Below are 20,927 nucleotides of genomic sequence, written 5' to 3'. Positions count from 1 at the left end.
TCTAATAAATCCCACAGAAGCATATAGAAGAAAGAGATTTCATCCATTCATTAGTTGCCTGCTTATGCCTCTTTTCTTTTCCCTCTCCCAAAGTTCTGGTCTTGTAACATTTGTAGACTGATAACCCCTAACAATGTATCTCTAGCCAGACCTTACTTCTGAATTCCAGCCTCTTGTCCCCAATTTGACATTGGTATAGCGTACTTAAATCTCAAACTGTACTCTAGGTTTTCCCAAAAAAAAAAACAAAACCTTTCTCTCTCCATTCTTCTTTTGTTTGTTTGTTTTTGTTTTTGGGACAGAGTCCCACTCTGTCACCCAGGCTGGAGTGCAGTGGTGTGATCTTGGCTCACAGCAACCTCATCCTCCCCATCTCCAGTGATTCTCCTGCCTCAGCCTCCCAAGTAGCTGGGATTACAGGCGCCCACCACCATGCCCGGCTAATTTTTGTATTTTTAGTAGAGACGGGGTTTCACCGTGTTGGCCAGGCTGGTCTCGAACTCCTGACCTCTAGTGATCTGGCTCCCAAAGTGATGGGATTACAGGTGTGAGTCACTGTGCCCAACCCCTCCCCATTCTTTTCTATCTCAACAAATACTGTCATCATCCATTTAGGCCAGAGATCTGGAAGTCACCATTTTCCTCATCCCCCATGTCCAATCCACTAGCAGGTTTGGTTGATACCCTACACCTGCTTCTGAGGTGGGATGAGGGACTGGACTCTGGAGGCAGGAATTAAGGACAAGTAAAACAGGGAAGGGGTGGAAGCATCTCTGCGTAAGACACGCCCCACCAGTGTGCCATGACAGTTTACCATTTGGCAACACCCAGAAGTTAGCGCCCCTTTCCATGGCAAAAACCTGACAATCCGGAAGTTACCACTTTTTTTCTAGAAATTTCTGCATAATCTGCCCCTTAATTTGCATATAATTAAAAGTGGGTATATATTTGTGTGTGTGTGTGTGTATATATGTGTGTGTGTGTGTGTGTATATGTATGTATACATGACAGCTGCTATTCTGGGCTCACTGCCTATGGGGTAGCCCTTCTCTGCAAGGAACAGGACCTCTGCTGCTGGCTGTGCACTGCTGCCTCAGTAAAAGCTGCTAACATCGGCCAGGCACGGTGGCTCACACCTGTAATCCCAACACTTTGGGAGGCCGAGGTGGGCAGATCACTTGAAGTCAGGAGTTCAAGAGCTGCCTGGCCAACATGGTGAAACCCTGTCTCTACTAAAATACAAAAATTAGCAGGGCATGGTGGCACACACCTGTAATCCCAGCTACTCGGGAGGCCGAGGCAGAAGAATCACTTGAACCCGGGAGGTGAAGGTTGCAGTGAGCCAAGATCATGTCACTACATTCCAGCCTGGGCGTCCGAATGAGATTCCATCTCAAAAAAAAAAAAAAAAAAAAAGATCTTTATTTAGGCTGGGTGCAGTGGCTCACGCCTGTAATCCCAGCACTGTGGGAAGCTGAGGCAAGTGGATCACTTGAGGTCAGGAGTTTAAGAGCAGCCTGGCCAACATGGTGAAACCCTGTCTCTACTATAAATACAAAAATTAGCCCTGTAATCCCAGCTACTCAGAAGGCTGAGGCAGGAGAATTGCTTGAGCTCAGGTGGCAGAGGTTGCAGTGAGCTGAGATCATGCCACTGCACTACAGCTTGGGCAACAGAGCAAGACTCCATAAAAAAAAGAAGGAAAGGGGTGGGGGGAAACCAGGCAAAAGTGAAGGAATAGAGTGAGAGTTGGGAGGACAGAGGGAGCTGAGAAAGGCCTCCTGGCTTAGCTCTGTGAAAGTACACCCTCTTGTTTTTCCTGTTAATTTCCTCACCCTTGACCATAGCTCCCAAATGCCAAGTTTCAGCCTCTCTGCCCGGTTCCCCAGAAGCAAGCAAAGGACAAGTGCGCGGTTGTACCCACCTCCTGGTACCCCTGTTCCATTTGAGAAGCCGAGTACATATTCTATGATAAATGGCTTCTTTAGTCCAAGGAGACAGGCCCTGGGGCTGATTTCCTGGAATGTCAAATTCCGGTAGCTTGTGAAAGCAGTCGAGCCTATTACTGTTGGCTCCAACCCAGCAAGATGGGGACGTGTGGTCAGGTGATTTCATTTCCTTTCATTTGCTTCTAGCTTATAAAAACAGCTCCCCTGAGTAGCCGCTTTGCTGTCCCACACAGACGCGGCTGCTGTCTGAGACCTCCCTGTCCTTGAATTCAGGGGAAGCAGCAGTGATGTCACAAAGACAGGCCTAAGTCTTGGGATCTGACAGGATGTAACCCGGGGGGTTCATTTGTTGGGCTAAGCTGGAGAAAGTTCTGTGTTGCAGGCCGAAGGAGTTAAGGCCCATGCACCCCTTTCATCTCAGAATAGATAAGTCTGAGCTGGGCATGATGGTGCATGCCTGTAGTTCCAACTACTTGGGAGGCTGAGGTGGGAGGATCGCGTGAGCCCAGGAGGTCGAGATTGCAGTGAGTCGTGATCATGACATTGCACTTCAGCCTGGGCAACAGAGCAAGACCTTATCTCTAAAAAACTTAAAATAGGTCAGACGTGGTGGCTCATGCCTGTAATCCCAGAACTCTGGGAGGCCAAGGTGGGTAGATTGCTTGAACCCAGGAGTTTGAGACCAGCCTGGACAACATAGTGAGACCCCATCTCTACCAAAACCACAAAAAAATTAGCCAGGTGTGGTGGCACACACCTGTACTCCCAGCTATTTGGAGGCTGAGGTGGGCCCAGGGAGGTCAAGGCTGCAATGAGCTATGATTGTGCCACTATATGTCAGCCTGGGCGATGGAGTAAGACCCAATCTCAAAAAACTATTTAAAAATAGGCAGGGCATGTTGGCTCACGCCTATAATCCCAACACTTTGGGAGGCCGAGACGGGCGGATTACCTGAGGTCGGGAGTTCGAGACCAGCCTGACCAACGTGAAGAAACCCCGTCTCTACTAAAAATACAAAATTACCCGGGCATGGTGGCACATACTTGTAATCCCAGCAACTCGGGAGGCTGAGGCAAGAGAATCACTTGAACCTAGGAGGCGGAGGTTGCGGTGAGCCAAGATCACACTACTGCACTCCAGCCTGAGCAACAAGAGCAAAACTCCATCTCAAACAAAATAAATAAAATAAAAATAAAGAATATATAAGTCTGGATCCTCTCAGGTTTCTTGGTCTTCAGTGTTTAGATTCAAAATAGAGATTTGAGAATGAGAAAAAGATGTTGAATTTGCCAGGTGTGGGGTGGCTCATGCGTGTAATCCCAGCACTTTGGGAGGCCAAGGCAGTAGGATTGCTTGAAGCCTGGAGTTTGAGACCAGCCTGGGCAACATAGCAAGACCCTGTTTCTACCAAAAAATTAAAAATTAGCCGGGCATGATGTGCATCCCTGTAGTTCTAGCTACTTGGGAGGCTGAAGCAGAGGATCACTTGAGCCCAGGAATTCGAGGCTGCAGTGAGCTATGATTGCACCACTGCACTCTAGCCTGGGTGACAGAGCAAGACCCTGTCTCTACAAAAAGAGAGGGGAAAAAAAACAATGTTGGTTTCTTCATGCGTATATCCACCCAAGATTAGGACATAGTACCAAACGATTGTAATTCTCCAAGTGTTTATTGAACAGTTCCCCTGTCCCTGGCACTATGGGAAACAGCTCAGCAGAGCTCAGTCCCCACTTCCCAGGAACTTATAGTCCTAATTGTGAAGAGAACGAATAGTCCAAAAACAAAGATAAGTAATGAAAGAAGAGAGCTACCTTTGTAATTAAATTCCCTTCCCTTTTCCTATGGTTAGTTGGCTTATCCTCAGAGAAAGTCCGTTTCTTTTCATGTTACTCTAAACCAAACATTTCTCGGAAGTTAAGTCTGCAAGATAACAACATATATTCTACAGCAATGAAGAAATTAGCTTTTGGATTGTCTACTCTTCCAAAGGATGTGTAGCATGAATTACTCTTTCCTCACTACCAGGTCACTGAGGACCAGCTTTAAATAATCCTCCTCTGTAGCATCATAATTGAGTCCCAGCGCCATGGAGTTTATCTCCTTGACAGCCTGTGCCTTGGGGCTGGGGAGGGGGCAGGAAGGCCAGGTGGCTGCTCTGTCCCCTACATGGGGCTGATGAAGACACCCAGCACCCCTCAGGTCCTTCTCCATCCCTAGGTTGAAAGAGCTGTTCTACCGCTCCAGCAACCTGCAGTACTTCAAGCGGCTCATTCAGATCCCCCAGCTGCCTGAGGTAAGCGTGCCCGACCGCGCACCGTCGGCACTGCAGAAGCCCCAAGTACCCTCTTAGAGGCCGGCGGGGCCTGGCAAGCGAGCACTGTTTGAGGATGTGTCTCCGTCTTCAGAACCCACCCAACTTCCTGCGAGCCTCAGCCCTGTCAGAACACATCAGCCCCGTGGTGGTGATCCCTGCAGAGACCTCATCCCCCGACAGTGAGCCAGTCCTAGAGAAGGATGACCTCATGGACATGGATGCCTCTCAACAGGTGAGGACCACTTGGGAGAGAAACATGGCCTTTCCTCTTGCCTGCAAGTACGGGGAGAGGCTGGGGGAGACCCTGGCCAAAGCCCATTGACTCTAGCCAGGTTCAGCCTTCTCTTCACCTAGCACCAACCTAGGCTGAGCATCCTGCTCTGTGACAACCAGAAGGATCATAAATGGGTCTGGCTGGGTGCAGTGGCTCACAGCTGTAATCCTAACACTTTCCAAGGCTAAGGTGGGAAGATTGCTTGAAGCCGGTTCAAGACCAGCCTGGGCAACATAGTAAGACCCCATCTTTACAAAATTAGCACACATGGCTGAGATGGGAGGATCACTTGAGCCTAGGAGGCTAAGGCTGCGGTGGGCTGTTATCATGCCACTGCACTCCAGCCTAGGCAAGAGAACAAGAACCAGGTCCTAAAAAAAAATAAAACAAAAATTAAAAAATTATCCAGGCATGGTGGTACACACCTATACTTCTAGCTACTCAGGAGGCTGAACCAGGAGGATCACTTGAGCCAGGAGTTGGAGGCTGCAGTGAGCTATGATTGCACCACTGTACTCTAGCCTGGGCAGTAGAGTGAGAACCTGTCTCAAAAAAAAAATTAAAAAAATTAAATTGTCTGAACCAAATTGAGAAAGGGGGCATTCTCCCATGTCACCAAACTGACCCACACACAGAAGTCTCTGGCGCTCTGACTTATTCTCACTCCTTTTTGGTCAACCACAGAGTTTATTTGACAACAAGTTTGATGACATCTTTGGCAGTTCATTCAGCAGTGATCCCTTCAATTTCAACAGTCAAAACGGCGTGAACAAGGATGAGAAGTGAGTCCAACCTGGGTTTAGGCAGATGGTGCAGGAGCTAAGTTAAGCCATGGTCTGCCTTGAAACACTAACCAAAGAGGAATTCTTAATGATACCAGGGCTTCTTAGATAAAGAACATCTCGAAGGGCCGGGTGCAGTGGCTCACGCCTATAATCCCAACGTTTTGGGCGGATGAGGCAGGAGGATTGCTTAAGGCTAGGACTTCAAGACCAGCCTGGGCAGCATAGCAAGACCTCATCTCTATTAAATAAAAGTAAAAAAATTAGCTGGGCAGGTTGTACACACCTGTAGTCCCGGTTACTCAGGAGGTTGAAGTGGAAAGATCACTTGAGCCTGGGATATCAAGCCTTCGGTGAGCTGTGATCATGCCACTACACTTCAGCCTGGGCAACAAAGCCAGACTGTCTCTAAAACAAAACCAAAAACACACACAAAAAGAATGTCTTGACCCTCAAATATTGGCCCCTTTAATCTCAGAAGAAAATCAATAACCATGGACTTATGAGTATTAGATTAGTATCTTTTAACATTTAGAGTATAATTCATAGCATTTCAAAGAATTGTCCCCAAATTAATACTAGCTTTTGATTTCCTACCCTGAGCTCACAATTAAAAAGAGAGGGATAGAAGCACTATGGAAGCAAACTCATTCCCCTTCTCTTCCCAGGGACCACTTAATTGAGCGACTATACAGAGAGATAAGTGGACTGAAGGCACAGCTAGAAAACATGAAGACGGAGGTATGCCTTGGATCTGCTCTGCCTTTGCGATTCACCAAAACACGGTAGATTTGAATGTTAAATTTGCATCACACTGGCCAGGCACGGTGGCTCACACCTGTAATCCCAGCACTTTGGGAGGCCAAGGCAGGAGGATTACCTGAGGTCGAGAGTTTCACCCTGGGAAACCCCGTCTACAATAAAAATACAGTAATTAGCCGGTGTGTTGGCAGGCACCTGTAATCCCAGCTACTTGGGAAGCTGAGGCATGAGAATTGCTTGAACTTGGGAGGCAGAGGTTGCAGTGAATTGAGATCACGCCACTGCACTTCAGCCTGGGCGACAGAGCAAGACTCTGTCTCAAAAAAAAAAAAAAAAAAAAATTGCATCACATAGACACTTTTTGGACTTCATCCTTAGGGTAGGTTAATTAGTAGAAACAAGCCAGGCGTGGTGGTGCACGCCTGTGATCCCAGCTACTGAGAAGGCTGAGATGGGAGGATCACTGAAGCCCAGGAGTTCTGAATCCAGCAACATAGGGAGACCCCCGTCTCTAAAACCAAATAAAAGCTGGTAGAAATGCTAAATCCAAAATGTGTTCTCTGTCATAATGCATTTCCATTTGACATGCCATGAGGACAGCATTTAGGCCAGGCGCAGTATCCATGTGATTGATGCCCAGAGATGACCTTGGTCCCCACGAGGCTGAGAAGCTCTGGGGAACAAGACCAGACCTTCTCACATGGCGATAAGGAGAGATTGGTTTGCTGGGCACAGTGGCTCCCGCCTGTAACCCCAGCACTTTGGGAGGTTCAGGCAGGAGGATCACTTGAGCCCAGCAGTTCAAGACTAGCTCAGGCAACATAGTAAGTCCCCATCTCTGCAAAAAACTTTTTTTTTTTTTTTTTTTTTTTTGAGGCGGAGTCTTGCTCTGTCGCCCAGGCTGGAGTGCAGTGGCTGGATCTCAGCTCACTGCAAGCTCCGCCTCCCAGGTTTACGCCATTCTCCTGCCTCAGCCTCCCGAGTAGCTGGGACTACAGGCGCCCGCCACCTCGCCCAGCTAGATTTTTGTATTTTTTAGTAGAGACGGGGTTTCACCGTGTTAGCCAGGATGGTCTTGATCTCCTGACCTCGTGATCCGCCCGTCTCGGCCTCCCAAAGTGCTGGGATTACAGGCTTGAGCCACCGCGCCCGGCCTGCAAAAAACTTTTTAAAAATTAGCTGGGCATGGTGGTGCATAACTGTAATGCCAGCTACTCGGAAGGCTGAAGCTAGAGGATCTCTTGAGCCCGGAGGTTGAGGCTGCAGTGAGCCACTATCATCTCACTGCGCTCCAGTCTGGGTGATAGTGGTACCCTGTCCCACGCCCCCCGCCAAAAAAAAAAAGAGATGATGTCAGCAGTGTTGGTGCCATATTAACAACCGCCCCTCACAGTGGCTGCTCAGGTGACTTTACCCACAGGGACAGCCACTGCTACCCCCAGTCACTCTAAAGAGGACCACAATTCCCCTGTCATCATCCCCTGTTATGGCTGTTGATTGAGGAGCTCCTAATGACCAGATGGTCCAGCCCTCCTGGGCCGTGGGGAGTTGACTTCGGGGAACCGGGTATTTACTTGGAAGCACGGTAGGACCCGCTTCTCCAGCCCTTACCCGTGACCCGTGGCAGTGGGCAGCTGGCCTCATGACCCGAGTCCCCCACAGAGCCAGCGGGTTGTGCTGCAGCTGAAGGGCCGCGTCAGCGAGCTGGAAGCAGAGCTGGCTGAGCAGCAGCACCTGCGGCAGCAGGCGGCCGACGACTGTGAGTTCCTGCGGGCAGAACTGGACGAGCTCAGGAGGCAGCGGGAAGACACCGAGAAGGCTCAACGGAGCCTGTCTGAGATAGAAAGTGAGCGGTGGGTGGGGGCAGGGGCGGGCCCGGGGGGCAGGCGCGGGCAGCAGAGCCCAGCTGGACTCAGGATGCGGCACAGAGGCTGGGCGGGGGAGCCCCAGACTGTCTTTCTAGAAATAGTCAGGAATGCCAGCTCTTAGCCTCAGTCCAGAGGGTGGGTTTGGGTCCTGTAGGCACAAAGCCCTGTGTGAGGCACTGCTGAGCACAGAGATGGGAAATACAGAAGATGGCCCTGAAGTGCTTGCCCTGGGCAGTGGATACTAAGGGAGAAGGAGAGAGGACTGAGGTCCTAACAAAGAAATTGACATACAAGCTGAGAGCACAGTGGCTTATGCTTGTAATCCTAGCACTCTGGGAGGCCAAGATGGAAGGATTGCTTCAGGCCAGGAGTTCAAGACCAACCTGGGCAACATAGCAAGACCCCATCTCTAGAAAAAATAAAAAAGATTAGCCGGGCATGGTGGCACATGCCTGTAGCCCCAGCTACGCTTGAGGCTGAGACAGGATCACTTGAGCCCAGGAATTCAAGGCTGCAGTGAGCTGATTGTACCACCGCACTCCAGCCTCGGTAACAGAGAGCCTTGTCTCTAAAAAAACTCAATTAAATGTTTTAAAAAGCTGAAAGCCCCCATAGAATAAATGCCATGTATGTAAGTGCTGAAGAGGCATGAATCCCTGGCTTGATTTTATTGTTGTTATTTTCTTTTCTTTTCTTTTCTTTTCTTTTTCTGAGACAGAGTCTCCCTCTGTCGCCCAGGCTGGAGTGCAGTGATGTGATCTGGACTCACTGCAACCTCCGCCTCCCAGGTTCAAGCGATTGTCCTGCCTCGGCCTCCTGAGTCACTGGGATTACAGGAGCACACCACCATGCCCGTCTGATTTTTGTATTTTTAGTAGAGATGGGGTTTCACCATGTTGGCCAAGCTGGTCTCGAACTCCTGACCTCAGGTGATCCACCCACCTCAGCCTCCCAAAGTGCTGGGATTATAGGCGTGAGCCACCTTGCTTGGCCCCTGGCTTGATTTTTAACCAGTTGAATTCTTTTTAAAGATGACTTCCCAGAGAAGTTTCTGTAAGTAGAATTTTCAAGGGAGAAAAACATATATGCATTCCTGAAATCAAAGGAGGATCTTTGGCCGGGCACAGTGGCTCATGCCTGTAATCCCAGAGGTGGGAGGATTGCCTGAGCCCAGGAGTTTAAGACCAGCCTGGCTGACATAGTGAGACCCCGTCTCTACAAAAATCAGTCGGGTGTGGTGGCATATCCCCATGAGCCCAGCTACTCGGGAGACTGTGGGGGGAGGATGGCTTGAGCCCAAGGAGGTCGAGGCTGCAGTGAGCAGTGATTGTGCCACTGTAACCCAGCCTGGGTGACAGAGAAAGATTGTCTCAAAACAAAACAAAACAAAACAAGAAGCGTCTTCAGGCCAGGTGCGGTGGCTCACGCCTGTAATCCCAGGACTTTGGGAGGCCGAGACGGGCGGATCACAAGGTCAGGAGATCGAGACCATCCTGGCTAACACGGTGAAACCCCATCTCTACTAAAAATACAAAAAAAAATTAGCCAGGCGTGGTGGGGAGCACCTGTAGTCCCAGCTACTCGGGAGGCTGAGGCAGGAGAATGGCGTGAACCCGGGAGGCGGAGCTTGCAGTGAGCCGAGATCATGCCACCGCACTCCAGCCTGGGTGACTGAGCAAGATTGTCTCAAAAAAAAAAAAAAAAAGAAGGATCTTCTAGGGACCCTGGCTCATTGCAAGGAAGGCAAGGGTCCATCCTAGGGTAGACTCCTCACTTTGGTCCTTGACAATACAGGGAAAGCACAAGCCAATGAACAGCGATATAGCAAGCTGAAGGAGAAGTACAGCGAGCTGGTTCAGAACCACGCTGACCTGCTACGGAAGGTAGGACCCTCAGCCCCTATCACCATCCTGCAGGCCCTGCACCTCGGGAGAGAGAGTGGCTCAGGCCTGTGGCTTCCCCGGGGTCAGCAACCCCTACATTGATCTCTAAGGCATTGCCACCATCTCGGGAATCACACCTTTTCAGTCTTCCTTGCCTCTGTGTCTTGCACTCTGTCCTGGGTGCCAGCCCCATGTAGGTCACCCACCTTCTTTATTATTCTGTAAATACTTGAGCGTCAAGCAGCTGAAGGTGATAGCTCTGTTCCGGCTTCCCTCTGGGTAGGAAAGTGATTCCTGTGGCTGACTCTAGGGTGCGCACAGCCTGAGTGTGATTGTCCTAGAAGGAGGATGTCCTCGAAGCCTGGGATCTCCTGGTTCAAGACACTGTTCTTCTTTTGCAGAATGCAGAGGTGACCAAACAGGTGTCCGTGGCCAGACAAGCCCAGGTAGATTTGGAACGAGAGAAACAACAGCTGGAGGATTCATTGGAGCGCATCAGTGACCAGGGCCAGCGGAAGGTGAGTGGGAGGAGGAGCACTCGGGAAATGAGGGAGGGGGCTGCTGAGTTGGTGACAGGGGCTTTGTGGCCTTCTGCTCCACGGGCAGTTCTGTGGGTCGGTTGGCATCATACAGGAGGGAGCACACCATGGCGGCCACACAGAACAGCCAGACACCGTCACCAGTACATACACGAAGTAATGGAAGGACCCAAGTTGCATGGGTCTAATCAGCAAAGGCTTTCCAAGGATGAGGCTGGAGGAGAGTTTGAGGAAAGGAAAACACATGGGTAGCAGAGACAGAGGGATGAGCTTTTTTTTTTTTTTGAGATGGAGTCTCGCTCTGTTGCCCAGGCTGGAGTGCAATGGCACGATCTCGGCTCACTGCAACCTCCGCCTCTTGGGTTCAAGCGATTCTCCTGCCTCAGCCTCCTAAGTATCTGGGACTACAGGCGCCCACCACCACGCCTGGCTAATTTTTGTATTTTTAGTAGAGACGGGGTTTCACCATATTGGCCAGGCTGGTCTCGAACTCCTGACTTTGTGATCCACCCACCTTGGCCTCCCAAAGTGCTGGGATTATAGGTGTGAGCCACCACGCCCAGCAGGATGAGCATTATTTACAAAAACTTGAGAACAGGCTGGGCACAGTGGTTCCCACCTGGAATCCCAGCTTGCGGGAGGATGATTTGAGGCCAGGAGTTCCAGGTTAGTCTGGGCAACAAAGTGTGAGACCTTGTGTCTACAAAACATTAAGACATTGGCCAGGCGCAGTGGCTCATGCCTGTAATCCTAGCACTTTGGGAGGCCGAGGCGGGTGGATCATGGGGTCAAGAGATCGAGACTCTCCTGGCCAACATGGTGAAACCTCGTCTCTACTAAAAATACACAAAAGTAGCCGGGCATGGTAGCGGGCACCTGTAGTCTCAGCTACTTGGGAGGCTGAGGCAGGAGAATCACTTGAACCCAGGCGGCAGAGGTTGCAGTGAGCAGAGATCATGCCACTGCACTCCAGCCTGGTGACAGTAAGACTCCATCCTAAAAAAAAAAAAAAAAATTAAGAAATTAGCTGGGCGTGGTAATGCATGCCTATAGTTCCAACTACTTGGGATGCCAATGCAGGAGGATTGCTTGAGCCCAGGAGTTTGACACTGCAGTGAGCTGTGATCGTGCCACTGCACTTCAGCCTGGGCAACAGAGCAAGACAAAAAAAAAAAAAAGTAAAAATTAGCCAGGTGTAGTAATATCTATGCCTGCAATCCTAGCTACTTGGGAAGCTGAGGTGGGAAAATTGCTTGAGCCCAGTTTGAGATGGAGGCTGCAGTGAGCTATGATTACCCCTCTGCACCCCAGCCTGGGCGATAGAGTGAGACCTGTCTCTATTAGAAAAAAAAAAAAAAAAAAAAAAGAAGCGGGCACAATGGCTCACACCTGTAATCCCAGCACTTTGCGAACCTGAGGCGGGCAGATCACCTCAGGTCAGGAGTTCAAGACCAGACTGACCAACATGGTGAAACCCCATCTCTACTAAAAATACAAAAAATCAGCCGGGCATGGTGGCTCATGCCTGTAGTCCAGCTACTTGAGAGTCTGAGGCAGGAGAATCGCTCGAATCCAGGAGGCAGAGGTTGCATGAGCTGAGATCATGTCACTGTGCTCCAGCCTGGACAACAGAGCGGGACTCCATCTCAAAAAAAAAAAAACAGAGACCACCACTGTGTTGGGGCAGGACCGACAGGCAGATTGGAGGCTTAGAGGTGGAGTTAGAGATATGGGACAGATCAAACCAAATGTCCTAGATTTAGAGGAGTGACTTTCACACTTTTCTGTGACCCCACATAAAAAACTACATCTATCTCATGGAAATACAAGTAAGTTTCACCAAGCAATACTTATCCTTACTACGTGAATTCATTTGGCTATTTTCTGTTCTATTTAATCCATTTTTTTAAATGTTAGCTGTGAATTCTTACTAAGGAGTCACAACCCACTCTTTGACAAACACCATCAAGAAATCAAAGAAAGAGAGTCATCTGGGAATGGCGAGGTGCTGTAGTTCAGCCATATACCAGCTGTTGGGATGCCTGAATTTAAGACCCAGTTTGCCTTTAGTATTACGGACTTAAGCATGACATTTGGGAAATGTTTCTAAAATTTCTTCCTGGAGGCCAGGCACAGTGGCTCACACTTGTAATCCAAGCACCTTGGGAAGCCAAGGCTGGAGGATCGCCTGAGGTCAGGGGTTCGAGACCAGCCTAGCCAACATGGTGAAACCCCGTCTCTACCAAAAATTTAAAGATTAGCCAGGCGGGGTGGTGGGCGCCTGTAGTCCTAGCTACTTGGGAGTCTGAGGCATGAGAATTGCTTGAACCTGGGAGGTAAAGGTTGCCGTGAGCTGAGATTGCACCACTGCGCTCCAGCCTGGGCGACAAGAGTGAGACTCTGTCTCAAAAATAAATAAATAAATAATAAAAATTCCTTCCTTGACATTCCACATTTTCAGTACACTCTGGGGTCTCGCCTCCTCCTCCCACACCCTGCACTTTTTTGGGTGGTGTAACTTACATACAGTAGAGTTTACAGATCTCTTATTGATCGCTTGGGACATGTTTACGTTTTTATATTCTTTGTCACTACCACCCAGATCAGAGTCCTTCTTATTTTCTTCTCTTTCAGACTCAAGAACAGCTGGAAGTTCTAGAGAGCTTGAAGCAAGAACTCGCCACAAGCCAACGGGAGCTTCAGGTTCTCCAAGGCAGCCTGGAAACTTCTGCCCAGGTAAATACCGCCTTTCTCTTTTTTATTGAGATGGGGTCTTCTTCTGTCACCCAGGCTGGAATGCAGTAGTGTGATCTCAGCTCGCTGCAGCCTCCACCTCCCTGGGCTCGGGTGATTCTCCCCACTTAGCTCCCCCGAAGTAACTGAGACTACAGGCACAAGCCACTACGCCCAGATAATTTTTGTATTTTCTTTGGTAAAAACAAGGTTTCACTATGTTGCCCAGGCTGGTCTCAAACTCCAGGGCTCAAGTGATCCTCTCACCTCAGCCTCCTAAAGTGCTGGGACTACAGGCATGAGCCTCCACTCCCGGCCTCCTTTCTTGCCGCACCCCTGGCTTTGGCATTGCTGTCATCCACCATCCTTAACCTGGCCAAGTCAGCCCCAGCTATAATCAGTGCGAGAGGGAATCAGAGTGGCAGGTTAAAGAGCTATCACTTTCCCAGTCCTTGTAGCCAGGTGATGGGTTGGACCTCTGAGAAATAGGGACTGTTTAACTCAACCAGTGTCTCCCTCTTTCCTTGTGGTCACCTTTGCAGTCAGAAGCAAACTGGGCAGCCCAAATCGCCGAGCTAGAGAAGGAGCGGGACAGCCTGGTGAGTGGCGCAGCTCATAGAGACGAGGAATTATCCGCTCTTCGGAAAGAACTGCAGGACACTCAGCTCAAACTGGCCAGCACAGAGGCAAGTCACAGACACAGACACAAGCAAGCGCCTGTGAACTCCCACTGAGGGCCTCTGCGCATGCACGGAGGCCAGGAGGACCCCGGGGCTGCTGAGAAGGAGTTTGGGGCCTTGGCCCAATTGTGCAGACATTCTGTAGGTGTGATGCCAGCAGGCCCTGCACTGCCTGCAGAGCGCATGAGGGAAAGCAGAGCGCTGTCTTTTTTGCATGAGAAGGGAAGTTTGGCATTCCCTCCCAGCCATGAGAACGGGGTGCAGTGATCCATCCCTGCAGCCTCCGTGGGCAGCCACACACCCCGTGCACACAGTTAAGGCGCCTTTCTCTGTCTCAGGCTTACTGGTTTGGACCTCATTGGCCGTGACTTGAGCTAAGATGCTAGGAGCCCCAGCCAGGTCATGCCGCTCAGGTTCATTATGGAGTCTAGGGCAGACTCTCACCTCCCTGGACCATTTTTAGGAATCTATGTGCCAGCTTGCCAAAGACCAACGAAAAATGCTTCTGGTGGGGTCCAGGAAGGCTGCGGAGCAGGTGATACAAGACGCCCTGAACCAGCTTGAAGAACCTCCTCTCATCAGCTGCGCTGGGTCTGCAGGTACACTTGCAACTGCCCGGCTGGCAGGGGCCAGGTGCTTACAGCCTAACCCTCTGTTGATGGTGAATCTCATGTAAGACTTAGCTCAGGGGCTCTCAGCCCCACAGCATGTCAGCATTAGCTTACGGGTACCCAGGCCCCATCCTAGATCAGTTACATTTGGAAACTCTGTGCATTAGAACCTGTACACTAGTATTTTCTTTTTTTTCTTTTTTTTCTTTTTGAGATAGGGTCTTACTCTGTTGCCCAGGCTGGAGTGCAGTGTGGTGGGTCACTGCAACCTCCACTTCCTGGGCTCACACAATCCTCCCCACTCAGTCTCCCAAGTAGCTGGGACTATAGGCACGCAACACCACGCCCAGCTAGTTTTTGGTTGGGGTTTGTTGCTCAGACTGGTCTTGAAGACCTGGGCTCAGGCTATCCATCCACCTTGGCCTCCCAAAGTGCTGGGATTACAGGCGTGAGCCACCGCACCAGGCCCAGCAGTAGTATTTTCTAAAGCCCCCAGGTGTGATAGCCACTGCTTTTTGTTTTTTTTCTTTGAGACAGAGCCATGCACTGTTGCCCAGGCTGGAGTGCAGTGGCGCGATCTTGGCTCACTGCAAGCTCTGCCTCCTGGGTTCACGCCATTCTCCTGCCTCAGCCTCCCAAGTAGCTGGGACTACAGGCACGAGCCATCACGCCCCGCTGATTTTTTGTACTTTTAGTAGAGACAGGGTTTCACCGTGTTAGCCAGGATGGTCTCGATCTCCTGACCTCGTGATCTGCCCGCCTCGGCCTCCCGAAGTGCTGGGATTACAGGCGTGAGCCACCGCGCCTGGCCGATAGCCACTGCTTTAGACAGTGGGTCACACTGATAAAACATCCACCAGGAGCAGACAATTCTGTGTTTCTCTAAGGAAAAAACTATGGTCTGAGTCAAGAGGTGATTACTCATGAACTTCACGTCTAGGCAGGAAGCTTACCCACTAGGTAAGCTCTTCTATTCAGTGCTTAATTAACGAGGATGAAGCCAGCTATGAGAACTTGCTGTGACCTTACCCTGTGTTCCCTCTCACAGATCACCTCCTCTCCACGGTCACGTCCATTTCCAGCTGCATTGAACAACTGGAGAAAAGCTGGAGCCAGTATCTGGCTTGCCCGGAAGGTAAGAATGGCCAAGGATAGTCTCTGTCATTCGTGACAGCTGGACAGGGTTGAGAAGCACCTGAATGCAGAAATGGTGACAGGTTCCTCTGCATCAAGAAAGGCGTGTAGACAACTCATAAAATAGGGGAGGAAAGGGTATGAAAGTGACACCATCAACCACACCTGAGAAACTTCCTTTCTAATCCTGGCAGACATCAGTGGACTTCTCCATTCCATAACCCTGCTGGCCCACTTGACCAGCGACGCCATTTCTCATGGTGCCAGCACCAGCCTCAGAGCCCCACCTGAGCCTGCCGACTGTGAGTACCAGGGCATGAGGGGCTGTTCATGGACCAGGGGAGCAGGGGGCCTTTAAAAGTCTCTGTTGGGCCGGGTACAGTGGCTCATGCCTGTAACCCCAGCACTTTGGGAGGCTGAGGCAGGCGGATCACTTGAGGTCGGGAGTTCAAGAACAGCCTGGCCAACATGACGAAACCCCGTCTCTACTAAAAATACAAAAATGACTGGCCAGGTGCAATGGTTCACGCCTGTAATCACTGTAATACTTTAGGAGGACGAGGCGGGCAGATCACCTGAGGTCAGGAGTTCGAGACCAGCCTGGCCAACATGGCAAAACCCCGTCTCTACTAAAAATACAAAAATTAGCCAGGCACAGTAGTGCACCTGTAGTCCCAGCTACTCGGGAGGCTGAGGCAGGAGAATTGCTTGAACTCAGGAGGCAGAGTTTGCCATGAGCCGAGATTGCGCCAGCGCACTCCAGCCTGAGTAACAAGAGCGAGACTCTGTCTCAAAAGAAAAAAAAAAAAAGGTGTCTATTGCCTTGTATCTCCAGCACTGACCGAGGCCTGTAAGCAGTACGGCAGGGAAACCCTCGCCTACCTGGCCACCCTGGAGGAAGAGGGAACCCTTGAGAACACTGACAGCACAGCCATGAGGAACTGCCTGAGCAAGATCAAGGCCATCGGCGAGGTACTTGCAGTAGTATCATTGAGGAGCGTTGTTATTCTGGGTGTGCATGCTGGTGAATGGCCAGGGAATCAGTTATGTTCTGAGCTAGTTCTTTCTGCACTTACAACTTGATTCTAGAAAGAGATTATTAAAATTCGAAAATCCAGGCCGGGCACGGTGGCTCAAGCCTGTAATCCCAGTACTTTGGGAGGCCAAGACGGGTGGATCACAAGGTCAGGAGATCGAGACCATCCTGGCTAACATGGTGAAACCCCGTCTCTACTGAAAAATACAAAAAAAAAAAAAAACTAGCCGGGCGAGGTGGTGGGCGCCTGTAGTCTCAGCTACTCAGGAGGCTGAGGCAGGAGAATGGCGTGAACCCGGGAGGCAGAGCTTGCAGTGAGCTGAGATCCAGCCACTGCACTCCAGCCTGGGCGACAGAGAGAGACTCCGTCTCAAAAAAATAAATAAATAAAAATAAAATTGAAAAATCTGGCCAGGTACAGTGACTTATGCCTGTAATCCCAGCACTTTGGGAGGCTGAGGCGGGCAGATCACTTGAGATCAGGAGTTGGAGACCAGCCTGGCCAACAGGGTGAAACCCTGTGTCTTCTAAAAATACAAAGATTAGCCCAGTGTGGTGGTGCGTGTCTGTAATCCCAGGTACTTGGGAGGCCAAGGCAGGAGAATTGCTTGAACCGGGGAGGTGGAGGTTGCAGTGAGCCGAGATCACGCCATTGCACTCCAGCCTGGGCATAAGAGCAAGATCCGTCTCAAAAAAAAAAAAAAAAAAAAAAAAATAGGATCACTTGAGCCCAGAAGTTTGAGACAGGCCTGGGCAACAAAATAAGACCCTGTCTCTTTAAAAATAAAAAATTTAAAAAAATTTAAAAAGAGAAAACCTCCTGAAGGACTTTCCAGCTGTATTTAATTCACTGGCTGTTAGCTGAGAATCTGCTGTGTTCTCATCATTACACTAGGCAATATCGAAGAAGTATAGGCAGCTCCCCTGTCTCTGAGGATTTTTATCTAGATGGCCAGGTAATACCCAAAATGGACATAACACTGTATTTATTCATTTACTAAAGATGTAGTGGCCGAGCACGGTGGCTCACACCTGTAATCCCTGCACTTTGGGAGGCCGAGGCAGGAGAATCACTTGAGGCCAGGAGTTCAAGATCAGCCTAGACAACATAGTGAGACCCTATCTCTACAAAATAAAAATTTTTTAAAAATTAGACAGGCGTGATGTCACACACCTGTAGTCCCAGCTACTCGGGAGGCTGAGGCAGGAGGATCGCTTGAGCCCAGGAGTTGGAGGCCACACTGAGCTATAATTGTGCCACTGCACTCCAGCCTGGGCAGCAGAGCGAGACCCTGCCTCCGCTATAAATAAGTAGTCAATATGTCCTGTATACCAGAAATTGGGTTAAATGTATATAGGGACAGAAAAGACATGGACTCTATGGGAAAGAAAAATAAGAAAACCATTTCTGCCGGGCGCGGTGGCTCAAGCCTGTAATCCCAGCACTTTGGGAGGCCGAGATGGGCGGATCACGAGGTCAGGAGATCGAGACCATCCTGGCTGACATGGTGAAACCCCGTCTCTACTAAAAAATACAAAAAAACTAGCCGGGCGAGGTGGCGGGCGCCTGTAGTCCCAGCTACTCGGGAGGCTGAGGCAGGAGAATGGCATGAACCCGGGAGGCGGAGCTTGCAGTGAGCCAAGATCACGCCACTGCACTCCAGCCTGGGCGGCAGAGCGAGACTCTGTCTCAAAAAAAAAAAAAAAGAAAAGAAAACCATTTCTATGCAGTACCATTTTTTTCCATTTTTTCCCCCAATGTTACGAATTGGAGTATATCAGTTAAGATACGAGGATAGGGCCAGGCACGGTGCCTCACGCCTGTAATCCCAGCATTTTGGGAGGCCGAGACAGGTGGATCACCTGAAGTCAGGAGTTCAAGACCAGCCTGGCCAACATGGTGAAACCCCATCTGTACTAAAAATACAAAAAATTAGCCAGGCGTGATAGTGGGCACCTGTAATCCCAGCTACTTAGGAGGCTGAGGCGGGAGAATCACTTGAACCTGGGAGGCAGAGGTTGCAGTGAGCTGAGATGGTGCTTTTGCACTCCAGCCTGGGCAACAAGAGCGAAACTCTACTCAAAAAATAAATAAATAAAAAATAAAAGTCATGAGGATAGAATGTCTAATTAGAGTTCCAGAAGAAGATAATAAAAAGACCACGTCCAGCCAGGAGCAATTGAGGCCAAGAATTTGAGACCAACTTGGGCAACTTAGTGGGGCCCTGTCTCTACAACAAATTTAAAAATTGGCCAGGTGTGATGGTGAGCACTTGTGATCCCAGCTACTCAGGAGGCTGAGGCAGGAGGATCACCTAAGCCTAGGAGCTCAAGACTGTAGTGAACCATGTGCTCATGTACTAGAACCATGTACTGGAGCCATGTACCAGAACCATGTACCAGAACCATGTACTAGAGCACCACTGTACTCCAGCCTGGGTGACAGAGTAAGAAGAAAAAGAAAAAATAAAAATGAAAAGATCAGGGCCAGGCATGGTGGCTCACACCTGTAATCCCAGCACTTTGGGAGGCTGAGGTGGACGGATCACTTGAGGCCAGGAGTTCAAGACCAGCCTGACTGACATAGTGAAACCCCATCTCTACTAAAAATACAAAATTAGCCAGGTGTGGTGGCTCATTTTGTAATCCCAGCACACACCTGTAATCCCAGCTACTTGAGAGGCTGAGGCAGGGTAATCCCTTGAGCCCAGGAGGCGGAGGCTGCAGTGAGCCGAGATTGCACCACTGTACTCCAGCCTGGGCAACAGAGTGAGACTGTGTCTCAAAAAAAAAAAAAAAGAAAGAAAAATGATTGTCTTCATCTTTGCCTCCCTAAATAATGAGTTAGTTTCACATGTTATAGACTACAGGTAAGTGGAATCCTACTGTATATATTCTTCTACAACTTGCTTTTTCACTCCACATTCTGTGAGATTAATCCAAGAAGATACATTCATTTTCACTGCTGTCTCATATCTATTGTGTGAATATCGCTTAATTCATCTGTCTGTTCTCTTGGTGATAGACATTTGGGTTATTTCCAGTTTGGGTTGTTATTAATTTGCCCCTATGATCATACATGCACACATGTCAGTTGCTCTAAAGTATATATGGAGAATCAGAATTACTAGGTTACAGGACGAATCTCACACATAGAATGCTGAGTGAAAAATCAAGTCATGGAAAAATATATACAGTATGATTCCTTTTATATAAAGACTCAAACATTCAAGCTTAACAATATATTGTTTAGGGATGCAGCTATATGGCATTAAAAAATAATAATAATAAGACAGGCCAGGCATAGTGGCACATGTCTGAAAATCCCAGCACTTTGGGAGGCCAGAGTGGGAGGATCACTTGAGGCCAGGAGTTTGATACAGCCTGGGTTACAAAGCAAGACTCTGATTCTACAAAAAAGTTTAAGTTAGCAGAGCCTAGTGATGTGTGCCTGTTGTACCAGCTACTCAGGAGGCTGAGGCAGGAGGATCACTTGAGCCCAGGAGTGGGAGGCTGCAGTGAGCTATGATCACACCACTGCACTCTAGCCTGGGCAACAGGCTTTTATTTTTTGTCTTTAAAAAAATAAAAATAAAATAATACATGACAACCACTCTCTTGAATTCTGTATCTCTTGGGGTAGAAGGCAGGGAGGAAGGGATATAGAATCAGGGCGCATGCAAGTACAAATAAGATTCCAAAGGTATTGATGTTTCTTATAGCATTCCTTAAGTTTTAAGTTGGATGGTGGATAACATGGGTCTTTATTCTTATCCTTTGAACCATTCATATATATTTTATACCTTAGTATGTATAACACATCATGTTTTAAAAATCGTGGGCTTTGCTATTAGTTAGACCTTAGTTCAAATCCCTGCCCTGCCATTTGCTAGCATAACTGTGGTCAAGACATTCTACCTCTGATCCCTGGCTTCCTATCTACACAGTAGGAATAATACCTGCCTCATATGGTCGCTGTGGAAGCAAAGTTAAGTCAAGGTCAAAGTGAGAGATATCATCTGTATTTGAAAAAGTTGTAGGCCAGGTGCAGTAACTCAATCCCAGCACATTGGGAAGCCAAGACGGGAGGATCACTTGAGCCCAGGAATTCGAGACCAGCCTGGACAACATAGTAAGACCCCATCTCTGTTAAAAACAAAACAAAACAAAACAATTAGCTTGGCTTGGTGGTGCACCCCTGTACTCCCAGCTACTGTGGTGGTAGAGGTGGGAGGATTGCTTGAGCATGGGAGGTCGAGGCTGCAGTGAGCTATGATCAAGCCACTGCACTCCATCGCTGATGACAGAGCAAGACTCTGTCTCAAAAAAATAAAAAATTAGGGCCAGGCGTGATGGCTCAC

General features: G+C 49.3%; 1 protein-coding gene across 3 annotated transcripts in view; it reads left to right on the top strand.

Annotated features, from left to right (window-relative positions):
- Positions 1 to 20,927, top strand: part of HIP1 (huntingtin interacting protein 1) — a 208,774-nt gene that overhangs the window by 172,682 nt on the left and 15,165 nt on the right. For all 3 annotated transcript variants that reach the window (XM_025379867.1, XM_025379865.1, XM_025379866.1), the window contains exons 10-22: positions 4,168 to 4,243; positions 4,356 to 4,496; positions 5,223 to 5,320; positions 5,989 to 6,061; positions 7,745 to 7,928; positions 9,745 to 9,833; positions 10,235 to 10,351; positions 13,007 to 13,108; positions 13,648 to 13,791; positions 14,249 to 14,384; positions 15,445 to 15,531; positions 15,725 to 15,832; positions 16,366 to 16,502. In XM_025379867.1, coding sequence (XP_025235652.1) covers positions 4,168 to 4,243; positions 4,356 to 4,496; positions 5,223 to 5,320; positions 5,989 to 6,061; positions 7,745 to 7,928; positions 9,745 to 9,833; positions 10,235 to 10,351; positions 13,007 to 13,108; positions 13,648 to 13,791; positions 14,249 to 14,384; positions 15,445 to 15,531; positions 15,725 to 15,832; positions 16,366 to 16,502 — 1,492 coding nt within the window. The remainder of the gene's footprint in view (positions 1 to 4,167; positions 4,244 to 4,355; positions 4,497 to 5,222; positions 5,321 to 5,988; positions 6,062 to 7,744; positions 7,929 to 9,744; positions 9,834 to 10,234; positions 10,352 to 13,006; positions 13,109 to 13,647; positions 13,792 to 14,248; positions 14,385 to 15,444; positions 15,532 to 15,724; positions 15,833 to 16,365; positions 16,503 to 20,927) is intronic.

This window comes from Theropithecus gelada, chromosome 3 (assembly GCF_003255815.1).
Source record: "Theropithecus gelada isolate Dixy chromosome 3, Tgel_1.0, whole genome shotgun sequence".
Taxonomy (NCBI): domain Eukaryota; kingdom Metazoa; phylum Chordata; class Mammalia; order Primates; family Cercopithecidae; genus Theropithecus; species Theropithecus gelada.
Note: the sequence above shows the minus strand (reverse complement) of the source record. Positions and strands in the feature narration are given on the sequence as shown.